Raw genomic sequence first — 15,462 nt, 5'->3', positions numbered from 1 at the left:
AAAATGAGGTTTAGCAATAAAAATATAAGAACAAATAGGCAAGAAAAGAAACAAAAGTAAAATTGGACAGGAAGAAATAAAATATCTTTGTTTATAGATGAGATGGTTTATGTAGAAAACTGCAACAATTTTAAAAGAACTGTTAAAACTGATAAATTCAGAGAAGTTTCAGGATACAATATCAAAAACCCAAATCAGTTGCTTATCCATATATTATATAACAACCTAAAAAGTTATAAGAAAATAATTCCATTTATAATAGCACCAAAAATAATAAAATGCTTAGGAATAAACCTAACCAAGTAGGTGAAAGACTCATACCCTGAAAACTACAAAATATTGCTGAAAAAAATGAAAGAAGATAGAAATAAATTGAAAGACAACCCATGTTCATGAATTAGAAGATGGTCTTAATTTTACGGTATTGCTACTATCCAAAGTAATCTACTGATTCAGTGCAACCCTTTCAGAATTCTAATGGCATTTTTTTGCAGAAATAGGAAAATTTATTCTAAAGTTCATGGAATCTCAAGACATCCTCAAATAGTTAAAATTGTGAAAAAAGAAAAACAAACGCATAAGACTTGCACTTCCTGATTTTTGAAACATATTACAAAGCTATAGCAATCAAAACAGTGTGGAACTGGTTATGGAGACAAATACACCAATATCCCAGAAATAAACTCTACAGAGTATAATGGTCAAATGTTCTTTAACAAAGGTACCAATACTACTCAATGGAGGAAGCATAGTCTCTTTCACATATGGCGTTGGAAAACTTGATACTCATATGGAAAAGAATGAAGTTGGATACTTATACATATGTTAGTGCTCTCCAGAAAAACAGAATCAGTAGGTTATAGTGTGTGTGTGTATGTCTGTATAAAGGGATGTATCTGTATACACAGGTGTTATTTATATGCATGTGAATCTACGTATCTACAATCTACGTATCTACAATCTACAGTCTACAATTGTAGAGACTGAAAAGTCCCATGATCTGCTGTCTGCAAGCTGGAGAACCAGGAAAGTCAGTAGTATAATTCAGTCTGAGTCTGAAAACCTAAGTACCAAAGGGCTGCTGGTGTGAGTTCTAAAGTTGTAAGATCAAAGAACTAGGAACACTCTTGTCTCAGGATGAGAAAATGGATGTCTGAGCTCAAGAAAAGAGAGAATGTGCCCTTCCTCTGGCTTTTTGTTCTATTTGTGTCCTTGACAATGGATTGAATGATGCCTGTGTACATTTTACAACATTTACTCAGTCCACTGATTCACATTCTGGAATCACCTTCATAGACATATCCAGAAATATTTTACCAGCTATTTGGTCATTCTTAGTCCAAACAAGTTCATACAAAATTAACTATCACACACTGTATACAAAAATTAATTCAACCTTAGTTAAAGGCATAAAACTCTTAGAAAAAAACAAGGGGAAAACATCATGACACTGACTTTGGCAATGATTTCTTGGATACGATATCAACTTGATAAATAAGAAAAGGAGAAAATAGACGAGTAAATACCCATCCCTTTAACATGTTATATCTTTACTATGGGATAATATATAGTAGTCAAAAGGATGAAAGACATCTATTCAGGAATACTGTATTAGGATATAATATTATATAAAGGAATCAAGTGGCAGAAATAATGTGCATCATGCAATTCCATTTTGTAAAAAAGGACGAACCCAGATTATATATGGGTTTTTCATGGAACTTCATTGAAAAAATATGAAAGGAAACTAAACTGTTAATGTTGATTATCTCTGTGAGGTTGGAGAGAGCAAGATTTTCAAGTGAAAGATGATTGTAAAATTTTCAACCTATATGCATTGCATTGTTTTAATTTCTGACTACTTAATTAAATATTGCATATATAGTTTTTTAAAATTAAGAATGAACCAACAATTATCTGGCAGTGTCTTAAGTTTTTTAATTTTATAGATTCAGCAATATTAAAAAGTGATAGAAAAGCATATGTAACAAAAACAAAAAATAAATGAGGCTATATCAAATCTTGAAAACTTTTGTGCATCAAAAGACACAATCAATAGAATGGAAAGTGAACCCATGAATTGGAGAAAATATTTACTAGTCAACATCTGGTAAGGGATTAATATCCAGAATATATAAAGAACTGTAACTCAACAAAAAATCCAATAACATGATTAAGAATTAGTCCAAGGACTTCCCGTTTCTTCATATGTGATATACAAATGCTCAACAAACATATGAAAAGATGCTTAGCATCACTAATCATTAAATAAATGAAAATTAAAACTGTATTGAATTTTCATCTCGCACTCATTATGATAACTTCTATCAGAAATTCATAGTAACCCATATTGGTGAGATATGGAGAAATGAACTCTTGTGCACTATTGGTAGGATGGTAAAATGGTGTAACTTATGGAAAACAGCATGGAGAGTCCTTTCAAACCTTAGAATCATCATATGATCCAGCAATACTAATTTTGGCATATTTCTGAAAGAATTGAAAGTAGGGTCTTAAAGAGATATTTGCACACCCATGTTCATAGCAGCATTATTCACAGTAGGTAAGAGATGGAAGTAAACCAAATGTCCATCATCAGATGAACAGATAAACGTAATGTGGAATTGGGTCAGGGATGTAGCTCAGTGGTAGAGCACTTTGCTTAACATGTGCTGAGGGCCTAAGTTTGATCCCATACCCCAAAAATGATATGTTTATACATGGAATATTATTCAACTCTTAAAAAGAAGGAGCTGGATGCAGTGTTGCATGCCTGTAGTCCTCACCAACTTGGGAGGCTGAGGCAGGAGTATCACAAGTTCAAGGCTAGCCTCAGCAAATCAGCAAAGCCCTAAGCAAGTTTGTCTCAGAAAGGGCTGGGGATGCAGGAATTAAGATTTATGTTTCTTTTTGCCTTCTTTACTACTTTCTACCGAGAAGATAGACATGAGAATTTGATTTATTTAAAGGCAAATCAGGAGTTGTAGGTGGAATTCATGGAGCATTTTGGAAGATTTTATACTAAGGCCAAATATAAGACTTCATGTTTGTCCTTACTTTACTATTTTCTCCTAAAAGATAATAAACATTGTTGGAAATCCTAACCTTATTGGGGAGCTAAGATGCATATTATTTTATTTTTGAAAAATCATTAATGACAGGTAATTTACAGGTGTTTTTGAGTTCTGTCACTTTACATTTAAACGTGATTATAGGATATTAACATCAAAGTATTTCTTGTTAATCTCATAAAAGTCCTCATTTTCTTTCTTTTCAGGTTATTCTGGACTTTATGAAGCCATTGAAAATTGGGATTTCAACAAAATTGAAAAGTTAGAAGTGTACAGAACACTTTTAAGACGTTTGCAACCAGAATTTAAAAACAGAATTGTTCCTTTAGAAATCCTTCCTGAACTAGCTGAATGTTTAATTAGTCAGGAATGTGAAGAAATTAGACAGGTAAGTTAACATAAAATACTAGATTTGGAGGAAATAGAATATGGGATGTATCTTTTGTTTTCTATACTATTTTAAACCTAAGAAAGATAATTGAAACTAAAAAAAAATCCTCATGTCTAAGATATTATTTCCTAGAATAGTACTTTTAATGTGAATTGAGTAATTTTTATGTCAAAGTTTTAAAGTTTGACCTATTTTCAGTTAAAATTACCTCATTACTTTTCTGAATAATGTTTAATGCAAATTTAAATAAAACTGAACTGTTCAGCAAATGAAAAAGGCTATAGACTAGGAGTTAAGAATTTAGGCTCTGGACATAAATAAATTTTATTAAATTTCTAGCGTAACTGTATACTAGCAGTGTGATCCTGGGCAATTTATTTAGCTTCTGTAAACATCTGTGTCTTCATGCATAAAGTGGGAACAATTATAGTACCTAAATAATATGGTATTTTTATAAGGGTTAAATGAGATAGTATATGTAAAGTGTTGATAGAAGCCTGACACATAGTGTATGTGCAATAAATTTTAGTTACTATGATTAACAATAAAGTCATGTAAATCCCTCTACCCTGAAGAAAACCACTTGTTAATATTATGATCTTCCTAATATCTATTTATGCCAATCTATCTCAGAGGAGATGGGAAATCTTGGTTTGAAATGATGATATCATGTTTAAAGGACAAGAATGAAGGAAAGAATATCTTAAGTGATAGTACTGAATGGAGTAAAAATGGCAATAACGAACACCCATAGGTCCTCAATTTGCAATGATTTTTAAATCAGATAATACTTGAAAACTCATAAATGGAAAACATTTTTGAAATAATCAATAAACTGTATTTTCCTTGCTTAGATTTGTTACAACAGGGGGATGATAGCAGGTTCAGAGAAACTGATCGAATGCCTTCTGAAATCAGACAAGGAGAACTGGCCCAAGGTTTTGAAACTTGCTTTGGAGAAGGAACAGAACAACCTCAGTGAAATGTGGCTGGTAGAGAAAGGTAGGGCGTGCCAAGAACAACTTGGAAAGGGAAGAGGGAAGGTTCAGAAACGTACTGTGCCCCCTCGCGACTCAACTTGGGACTTCCCTTATTGCCACCTGTTTTGACTTATTCTCACAGACACTTTTCCCTTCAGATACCTAAGGCTATATCTCTACTAAGAGGCCAGCATGATGCTGAGTTCTGGGAGGGAGGTAGCTACTTGCCTATGGATCTGGTTTGTTTGTATGTAACTCCTCAACATGGAACAGAACAAACTGCTGTCATCCAGAATTAGCCCATCAGGTCCAAAGAATTTGGTGCAGGCAGGTTCTGAGCTTCCGATTTAGGTTATCAGAGAAATAGCTTGTGTACTCTTGAGTTGAAGGTTCAAACTCCAGGACTTACTTATTTTTAGAGTAGAATCATGATAGACACTGCCTGGTTCTCTCACCTGGCAGCCATCTGGAAGTGAACAAAACGTGTGAATGAAGAAAGAATCTGCTGCGATTGTCTGTGCCATCATTTGGCTTCTTGAGACTGACATCTCCGAGCCTTGCCTTACAGGCTGAGTTTGGTAAACATCTGAGTGGCTAGTCTTGGTTTCAGCTAGACTTCTATTGATTAAAAGTTGTTCGGGAATCTATATAAATACACATCTACTTTTTTGGGTCAGGAATTAGTCAGAGATGGGAGACATGAATGTCTGCTAAGAAGAAGCTTCTCTTCTTTAGTGTACATATGAATTCCTTGGAAGCCTTTTTAAAATGCAGATTCTAATTCAGTAGGGGCTTAAGATTTGCATTTCTAACAAGCTTCCAGAGTTACTGGTTCCATGTTTTATACCTTGAATAATTAGTTCTTTGAAAAAAAAGTTTTTTGTGTGGTGCAGGGGATTGAACCCAGGCCCTTGTGCATGTCAGTCAAGCATTCTACCAACTGAGCTATATCCCCAGCCCTACAATAATTAGTTCTAAATGACTTTGGAGTTCAAACATCAAATGGAGACTTCACACTCAAGATGATTCTCTTAATTGTTTTGAGAAGTGAAGGGATGTGGTTGTGGGAAATTAATGGAAGTTTAAAATTTTATCAAAACTATAATCAGATTACGTTAAGGTTCTAAATTCTTCCTTTGTCTATTCACACAGGTGAAAAAGATATTGAAAATAAAGATCTGGAGGATGATGAAATGGAAACTTCTGAAATACACATTTTCTTCCAGGAAGATCCAGAATACCAGAATCTTAGTCAGAATTCCCAGGCACCCTCAGGTACCGGCATTGCTTGTTCTTTTTCATAATGGGGTTCTTCAGGTATTTGTGGGGGGATATATTTTGCACTGCCAGAAGTCACAGCCTTGTGATTTTTTTTTTTAAGGAAGGTTAAGAAAGAAAAGATAATTTAAGTTAAAAATAGATACTTTATGGTTAGAATTGTCATTTGATTTTCTGTGATTGCTTCTTCTGCTTTTAGCTTATCTTTTTTTTCTTCATTCTTGTTTTATCACCAAGAAATTATTGTGGCTACATTGAATTATGGCTACATTGAAAAGGCAAACAGAGTCCTCTCAGAACCTCAGTGTCCAAATCCAACAGCGGCCTTACTTTCTGAAAAAATACTTGTGTTTGTTAGCCACTTGTTCAATTCCTTTTAAGATCCCAGGGCTGCCATGTCAGCTATGTGCACTGCACAAATGTACCTAACTGAGAACCAGCCTGTAGTATTTGCCAGTGCATGGAGGGATTGTGTTCTCCCAGAGGGCTCCTTGTTCTCAAACATCAGGCAATGTATAAGTACTTATTAATGGTCCTATAAGGCCCCCTTATATTTTTTTTGTTGTTGTTGTTTTCTATGGACCTGTATTTATTTATTTGTATGGGATGCTGAGAATCGAACCCCGTGCATCACACCTGCTAGATAAGTGCTCTACCACTAAGCCACTACCCCAGTCCCCCTTATGTTTCTTGAAATATATTTTCATGACCATTTTATGAAGAGACCAGAAGGTTACATAATATGCCAGAACAAAATGATATTTATAAAAGGATATAAGGAACGGAATTAGGATTAATAATAAGTAGTGTTTGAAGAAAAAAAATGCAAATTTTAGGATAACATGAAAAGAAAATTTGCGTGTTACTTCTGCGACTGAATGATACCAGTTTCTTGTCACTCTGATATAAAATGGATAACCATAAGTTGATTTGAATATTTCTGACGTGTAAAGATCCTGATGTGTCATTTAAGTGAAGTTAATTCTCTTAACCTTTTAGAAATTCTCCCTTTTTAAAAAATTGGGTAAATTAGACTCTTTAGACCAAAGACTTTTCTTGCTCTTAACATGTCATATTCTTACCTGGTATTGAGATAAAATCTCTGAGTATTTTTTAAAACTTCTGGTTGAGTTGAGAGAAAATATCATTTGAGAGTCTGAAAAATCACAAAGCATGGTTATTCCCCAAGAAGAAATTGTTTTGAGAATCTGTATTAAGTTTGTTTTCCTTTAACCATCTTGGAGGGCATTTTTGTCTTGTTCCACATAGTGTTGCCTATAACTGGTAGTCGTCTGTCTTGCCCTGAATTAGGCCATTCTTGCTTTGCATTCTCTTTATCGGGATTCTGTATTGTTTAAGAAAGAATTCATTCCAGTATTTTCCCCCTTCTTGCCATTGATACTTTGGCATTGAGAGAAAATTCTGCACTTCAAATGATTGGAGAAAGCTAGAATGGTTAATGAGACACGATTCTAAGGAGATTGAGACAGGATACTCAACCAACGCCTTTCTTGCTAGAGTCAGATTCATGTCCATTTGACTACAGCTATTGCCATGATTCCTTAGAGTGGTAACCATTTGGTAATTTTTTTTCCTTTTGTATCATAGAAATGTCTCGAACTAACTTGAAACCAAGAAATTACCAACTAGAGCTTGCTTTGCCTGCTAAGGAAGGAAAAAATACAATAATATGTGCTCCTACTGGTAAGCCAATCGCTATTACTTATACCTCTCTGCTCCCTTTCCCCCTTAAAAAAAATAAGTTTATTTATTTATTTTTAATTTGTTCTACTTAGTTGTACATGATAGCAAAATGCATTTCAATTCATTGTACACAAATGGAGCGCAACATTTCAATTCTCTGGTTGTACCCGGTGTAGAGATGCACTATTTGTGCAATCATACATGTACCTAGGGTGGTGATCTACATCTCCTTCCACCATTTTTCCTGCCCTTATAACCCCTTCCCACCCTCCCCTTCTTTTTTCCCCCTTTTATTGAATACTGACAATGGGGAAGATTCAGTTTTTTCCATGTTCCATTTGCCTTTGAGAAAACTATCCTATTAATGTAGTCTCACATATTTTAAGGAATTTGAACAATGAAATTGAACAATGAAAGAAAAAGAATTTGAACAATGAAAGAAAAATGCCCTCTTTTAGTACGCTTTTGATCCTGGTTATTCAAGTGCAGGTAACTTGGGAAGTAGCTTGATTATTTTTTAGTTATAGCTTAAATTCTGCAGTCGTTCATCCCTCTAAATGATCAGTTTACTTACCTGCCCACTGGTGTTAGGAGAGCCAAAAGAAATACTTTTCCATAGCACTATCTAATACCATGTTACATGTTTTCTTTTTCCTTGTTTATTAAAAGGTTGTGGGAAAACCTTAGTTTCACTTCTTATTTGTGAACATCATCTTAAAAATTTTCCACAAGGACGAAAAGGGAAAGTTGCTTTTTTTGCTAATCATGTCCCTGTGTATGAGCAGCAGAAGTCTGTGTTCTTGAGATATTTCGAAAGGCTTGGGTAGGTATAACAGTCAGTCCAACTTCTTTTTTCTACCTTTATGCAACGAATGTGTTTTCTGTTTTGCTTTTTTAAAGCCACAATTTAAAAAAAATTGTAATAGATTCAGCTTTTATATAATCTAGATGTAATTCAGATTGCTTTTGTTAGATATGCCAGAAATTCTAATCTGATTTGCTCTTACAGGGTGATTAAATGACTTAATTGATAAGTTTGACATTTAAATGGCACATTTGATTTCTTTGATGATTTTATAATTTATTTGACAGTTCCCTTTTAAGTACTCTTTTTTTCTTTTAGTGACTTGAAAAAATAATATATTGTATCAGTTATAATGAGTTTGCGTTGGTCAATCACTTGCTCTGTGTCAGGATATATTCTGGGAGAACTTCATCAGTTGCTCTTCTGATCTAGTGCTTCATCTTTGTGTTTCCTCATTCACAGGATGGTAATATAGGATTTCTGTCTCTTCCCAGGTACAGTGTTGCAGGCATTTCTGGAGCAACAACTGAAAATGTCCCAGTAGAACAGACTATCAAGAACAATGACATCATCATTTTAACACCCCAGATTATTGTGAACAATCTCAAAAATGGAACTATTCCATCACTGTCTGTCTTTACTTTGATGATATTTGATGAATGCCACAACACCAATAAACACCACCCATACAATATGATCATGTTCAATTATCTAGATCAGAAACTTGGAGGATCTTCAGACCCACTGCCCCAGGTATCTTCAAAATCAGATGTACTCCTCAGAAAAGCTATTATCTTCCTAAATCCTCCTTTACTTACTTTTGTTTTTCTTTTGGTACCAGAAATTGAATTCAGGAGTGCTTAACCACTGAGCAACATCCCCAGCCCTTTTTTGTATTTTATTTAGGGATAAAGTCTCACTGAGTTGCTCAGGGCCTTGCTAAGTTGTTGAGGCTGGCTTTGAACTCAGTGATTCTCCTGACTCAGCCTCAGTGTCACTAGTATTATAGGTATGTGCCACTGTACCCAGGCCTATTTACTTACTCTTGTGGCTACAATTGAGGTTGTTCCTTTTAGATTCAAAGTTCATATTGTACAACTCATTGATGAATTTTGATTCCTTCATTTATTTATTCACTTAACAATTAGTTGTCCGTTAGTATTGAAAAGGGATTGGTTTCAGGACTTCTGCCTCCCAGATACCAAAATCTAAGGATGCTCAAGTCTCTTACAGGAAATGGCATAGTTTGTGCATATAACCTACATATATCTCCTTATATATATTTTAAATCATCTTTAGATTACTTATAATACCTAATATAATTTAAATACTATGTAAGTTGTTGTTATATTGTATTGTTTAGGGAATAATGACAAGGAAAAAAGTTTGTACATGTTCAGTTCTTATGTAGTTTTTTTCGAATATTTTTGATCCCTGTGGGTTAGTTGCACCTGTGGACATGGAAGGCTGACTATATGCATCATGCACCTCTCTTTGCCTTACACTGTTCTCAGCACTGGGGGTGTAAATATGTAAAGAAATAATTCTTGTCCTCAAACACCTGAGTTTTCATGGGGAGACAGATATGTAAGAATTATGTTAAAATTTATCATAATGGTGTGTTGTGGATACAGGTATAAAATACAGCCAGAACAGGAGTGAAAGTACTCCTATGTGTGCTAAAAAAAGTAAGGCAAGACCTGACAGAAGTTGGGTTAATAGGACTTAGAGGCTGAGGCAGGAAAATTGCAAGTTCTGGGATATTTCAGCAACTTAGCAAGATCATCTCAAAATAAAAAAAAACAAAAAGGACTGAAGTTGTATCTCTGTGATAAAGGGCTCCTTAGTTCAATCCCCAGTTAAAAAATAAAAACGGCAGGGGGTGAGGGCGTAGGCAGAAACTAATAGGAGTTTGCCAGGTAGATGGCTGGATGATTTTCATTAAGAGGGTGCTGTGTGTCCAGAGGCAGAGTTCTGAAAGAACCTGGTGTGCTCCAGAATCTTGAAATTCTTCAGTGATACTTGCGTATAGAATGTGAGGTAGGGAACAGCAGTAGGCAAGGTGGAATTAAAGAGGGGGAGCAGTGACTGGTAGAGCAAGATGCCTGGAGACACCAGAGGGTGTGGGGTTAGTGGGCAAGTGGATGCATTAGTGTGAGAGGAGAGGAATGACATGTTTGATGTCATATGAGAAGGGTCGATTCAGAGAGTTGTTATTACATGGATTAGGAAGCAAAAGAAATCTCTGGTGTATAACTTCTCTTTTGAACATAAGATATGTAGATCATTGCTGAGTATCATTGATATATGAAAGGGAGCGGGAGCTGGGGAGAGTGGAGAGAATTTGAAATCTGAGGGAGAACTGAAAGAGACACTGAAAAATTCCTTGATTGTATGGGGGACTCAACTGTGGTTGGAAACTATGAATTTATGGTATACCAGTCTGCACATATGTCAAGTTCAACAGCCCTAATAATTATCCATCTGGGGAGTGCAGGTTAAAAGAAATTTAGTATGGTGCTCACAGACCAAAACTAGAATCTTTCCATATGAATCACCTTTCTTATAGCCTATTCTTCTAGAATAACTTTGATGTTAATTACATTTCTTGCTGGTTAGATGGTTATTCAATAATTATTGCACAGCTGGTGGAGGGAGGTATCTTACTAAATCTGCACAGATACCACTGCAAATAAATAGCTATGATTTCCCAACTTTGCAGAGAGCTGCAGGTGCTTGTCCAAGGACACACAGTTATTGTGACATGGCTGAGATTGGAATGGATTTGTGTCAATTTCAGTCCTTTTCCTTTTCAGTATGATGTTCTCCACATCATAGGGGACACAAGGCAAAAGAAAAGAAAATCCTTGCCCTGAAAGTTTTCCCTGTCTCAGTTTCTAGGCTGCTTAGTGTTTAGCTGAGCTGCGACTCTATTCATGCTTTGCCGATTGGGACCTTTTTATTTGTAATTTCATAGAGAATGTTAGGGGAAAAAGCTAACATTAGAATGGTCTTACAGGTTGTTGGGCTGACTGCCTCAGTTGGTGTTGGGGATGCCAAAACCACAGATGAAGCCATGCTTTACATCTGCAAACTGTGTGCTTCTCTTGATGCAACAGTGATAGCAACAGTCAGAGACAACTTGGAGGAACTGGAGCAAGTGGTTTATAAGCCCCAGAAATGTAAGTGGTATCCAAGAACAAGCTCTTGGGAATTTTTAACACTCTCTGCTACCCCTAGTTCAGGGTGATTTACATGAACACTGAACTTTGGCCCTTTATTTGTTTAGGAGAAAATATTTAACCCCAAACCTGGGAAACAGTCACATAACATTTCCAGTCTTTCTTCCTGTGTTGTCTTCCCTCCCAATGGATGAACATTAGAAGTTGCCTATAAGGAGCAAAAATTTCTACTTTGGCTCCATAAAACCCAGATAAAGGTCCTAGCAATGTGAAGGAGATGATGAGAAAATCTAAGCAGGTAGAAAGCCAAAGGCTGGGCCTAATCCTTCCCTGTGCTCCATGCCTGAGCCAGGTACTGTGTGGTCATCATCGTTTAAATATATATCTGAGGGCTGGGATTGTAGCTCAATGGTAGAGCACTTGCCTATCATGTGTGAGGCACTGTGTTCCATCCTCAACACCACATAAAAATAAATTAAAAAAAAATAAAAGTATTGTGTCCGTCTATAACTAAAAAAAAAATATGTATCTGATAAATGTAGTTGAAATTACCTGAATTCACCTTCTTTGTCCTCAAAAGATCAGAATATTATCTTTAAAATAAGATTGACTTGCAAATGTTTGTTGTTTATTGACTTTATTATTATACTAATCCTGCAAGGGCAAGAGAGATTCAGGAGATACACCCTTGCTCTCTGAGCAGCACAGGACTGTATGAGTCTAAGGCAAAACAAATACTTATGTGATGGGGGGGACACGGGTAAGTTCCTGATGGGGAACAATCTGTAAGGAATGGAGAGGAGGTACCCAACGTTTTAACATCACGTATAAATTTCTTTGTAATCTGATCCCTCCAGCCTTCTGAGCCTTCTCTCTTCCCAAATCCTATAAACCCAACCATGTTGCATTCCTCTGGGTTCCCACACGTGCCATGAGCTTTCTCTCTTTGAGCTCTTGCCCATGCTGTCCTTTCCCCATGACTACTCTTGCTCCTTTCTCTTCTTCCCATAGTTATTCAACAACTCTGCCTCCCCCCAAAACATTAGATATTCTTCCCCTGTACTCCATGGTACCTTGCCCCTACTTAGGTTACAGAACTCTCCTATGAATGCAGCCCTCTATGGAGCATGGGTATGTTCTTTTCAACTCTCTATCACCAGAACATAGCACATGATAGGCAATTAATAAGATTGTGCTGAAAGAATACAACGATGTGTGGACACTCTTGGGGGCTGGGTAGGAAAGGAGAACAGCAAAGCACAGAGACAGGATTCGAGTGTACCACTTGCAGAACAGGAGGGCTTTGGCTTGTCAGAGGTAACAGGGCAGCTGAGTGAGAAACTAAAGCATGGAGAACAAATGTCAGAGTCAGTGTGGTGAGCAATAGAGAGCCAAGTTTTTTGAGCATTTGTTGTACGATTAAGATCATCTGCCAGTGAACTTGGGATCTGTAATTTTCCAGAGGAAGTAAAAGGTTTGAAGATACCCACTTTGAACTATGATTTGTTCTTCCCTAAAAATACTTACTTGCCTTTGATGGTTCTAGTTTCCAGGAAAGTGGAATCACGGCCTACCAACAAATTTAAATTCATCGTATCTCAGCTGATGAGGGACATAGAGAGTCTGGCAAGGAATATCTGTGCAGAATTTGGTGAGTTCTCTTAACTCTCAGTGAGATAAGTCTCATATATTGTGTCCCTTCCATTGGAATAGCCATAGAGCGTTCACTAGTGGCTTTTTACTTTCTCTTTCATTTAGACAATGTCAACACCATATTTTTTTAAATTTTAATTTAATTTAATTAATTTATTTATTTTTAGGTGGACACAATATCTTTATTTTATTTTTTTTAATATGTGCTGAGGATCGAACCCAGTGCCTTACGCATGCCAGGAGAGCGCGCTACCACTTGAGCCACATCCCCAGCCCCAGATATGGACTTTCTTAATCATAGGTTATTCAGGAGCCTAATAAGTTCTCCTTTATTCTCTCTTGCCTGTTTTTCTTTTTAAATGTCATGTAAATTGTTTGGACATGCACACCTTGAAAAATACATTTAAATCAGTTCATCAGCTTTCTTGACCTTCCAAATTAGCTTTCCATACTGACTTTCCTATTTATATAACATGAAACCACCATTCTCCTGCTGGTGATTAAAACCTAGAGGTGGTTTAAAAAAAATTTTTTTTTAGTTGTCAATGGACCTTTATTTATATGTGGTGCTGGGAATCAAACTCAGTGCCTCAAACATGCTAGGCAAATGTTCTACCACTGAACCACAACCCCAGCCACTAGAGGTAATCTTTGATATATATTTCATTTGAAACTCCCTCATGGAGTAACCAAGTTCTATCCTTCCACTTTTTATTCATTTTTCCATTCATGAAATATTTATCGTTCTAGGCACTGGGCTAGGCAATGGAAATATTGAGATTAAAGATAAAGTCCCACAAAAGAGAGAGAAATAGAGAGAGACACACACAGAGACCCTGCCCTCAGGGAACTCAAGAGTCAAATAATGGAAATCTGATGCAAATAGTTGCCATGGGGTGAGAAGTCTCACACTGGGCAGCACGGTGTCCTGGACTGGGAAGGGCTTTCTGAGAACCTAATGGCTGAGAAAATTCTTGAGGAAGTCAATCATGTCAAGGAGAGAAGCAAGTGAGGTTGGAAGGATAGCAGGCAAGGAAGGAAGAAGGAACACAATGAATTCTAGGAGCTTTTTGCTTTTACCTTTCCTTTTCTTACCAAGCTTAACTTAGGACCCATTCTAATAGCCTTATGGCAATTTTCCCACCTTCACTGTCTCTTCCATTTCATGTTCCATTCATTGGTTAGTCTTCTTGACATACCAAGTTTATGTTCATATAGCCTTTTGCCTAGGAAATAATTGTTGAACTCTAATGTGCATGGACAGTCTGCTTCCCTTTATATTTACAATTCCAACTTGGATTTAGCAGTTGCTTGAACATGTTCATTCATTCTCTCAGTGCCAAGCAGCGTGCTAGGGAATATAGCGTGAAATCCTGAGGTGTAGCTTCTGTCCTCATGAAATTTCCAATCTAAGGGTAAAGTCAAAATTATGTAGTGAAGCTTCTGGGTTGGCTGGGTGCTGATCATCAGCTATGTTTCAGGCAAAGGGAACTCAATCTGCAAAGGTCAGCAGACTAGAGAAAGTATGGGGAATTCCATTAGTCTTATAAAGTGAAAGAAGGGAAGTGGAGTGGCTAGAGGTGAAAATTAAAAGTAGGCCAAGGCCAGACACCAGAGAACCCTGTTCACCCTTTGTGAGTAGAGGCACTAGCCTGTTTTTACTATAATGAAATACCTGTGACTGGGTAACTGATAAAGAAAAGAAACTTATTTAGCTCATTGTTTTGGAGGCTAAAAGCCTAAACAAAATGGCACAGGCTCTGGTGAAGGTCTCATGGTGGATGGCATTGGTGCAGGAGTACATGTGAGAGAATGAGATCCCATCTCCAGACAGGAAGCCAGAGTGGAGCCAGGGAGGGGCTTCTTCTTTTGTAACAACCCTCTCACAAGAACTACTTTAGTCCCTTCTAAGGGCAGTGCTTCCTCCTAGGCCCCTTCTCTTAACATGGCCACACTGGGACTGATCTTTAAATGCATGAGCCTTTTGATAGACACTTAGCCATATCTAAACCACAGCAGCAGAGTAGGAGTTTGGCTTCAGGAATCCATTAGAGGCGTTTATGCAGTTGGGTAGCATGGTTTCTCACTTGAAAATTTGTAAACTCCCTCTATTTTCTGGGTGGGGAAAGAATTGAGGAAACAAGGGAAGAGGTGGGGAGAGCAGTTCAAGGTCATCTGGGAGCAAGGTGACATGGTGAAGTGGCAGAGGGAGGGAGAGATGGGGTGGAGTCACATGATTTTGTACTTTCTTATTCCTCTAACCCCTGGTACATTGCCTTCACCCTTTCCTTTGTATCCTTTCAATTGGTCATTTCCAAATTGCTTAAGTTGTTTTTACACCTATCCAATTCGGTAAATACTTGGTGGTTCATCTAGTTTCTGTTGGCCACCTTGTTTG

At 36.8% G+C, this 15,462-nt stretch overlaps 1 protein-coding gene across 3 annotated transcripts in view; it reads left to right on the top strand.

Annotated features, from left to right (window-relative positions):
* Rigi (RNA sensor RIG-I) overlaps window positions 1–15,462 on the top strand; it is a 62,971-nt gene that overhangs the window by 17,628 nt on the left and 29,881 nt on the right. For all 3 annotated transcript variants that reach the window (XM_071600684.1, XM_071600683.1, XM_027931022.2), the window contains exons 3-10: window positions 3,278–3,459; window positions 4,317–4,464; window positions 5,595–5,717; window positions 7,329–7,424; window positions 8,094–8,247; window positions 8,724–8,982; window positions 11,249–11,411; window positions 12,958–13,062. In XM_071600684.1, coding sequence (XP_071456785.1) covers window positions 3,278–3,459; window positions 4,317–4,464; window positions 5,595–5,717; window positions 7,329–7,424; window positions 8,094–8,247; window positions 8,724–8,982; window positions 11,249–11,411; window positions 12,958–13,062 — 1,230 coding nt within the window. The remainder of the gene's footprint in view (window positions 1–3,277; window positions 3,460–4,316; window positions 4,465–5,594; window positions 5,718–7,328; window positions 7,425–8,093; window positions 8,248–8,723; window positions 8,983–11,248; window positions 11,412–12,957; window positions 13,063–15,462) is intronic.

Source organism: Marmota flaviventris, chromosome 13, assembly GCF_047511675.1.
Source record: "Marmota flaviventris isolate mMarFla1 chromosome 13, mMarFla1.hap1, whole genome shotgun sequence".
NCBI lineage: Eukaryota > Metazoa > Chordata > Mammalia > Rodentia > Sciuridae > Marmota > Marmota flaviventris.
Note: the sequence above shows the minus strand (reverse complement) of the source record. Positions and strands in the feature narration are given on the sequence as shown.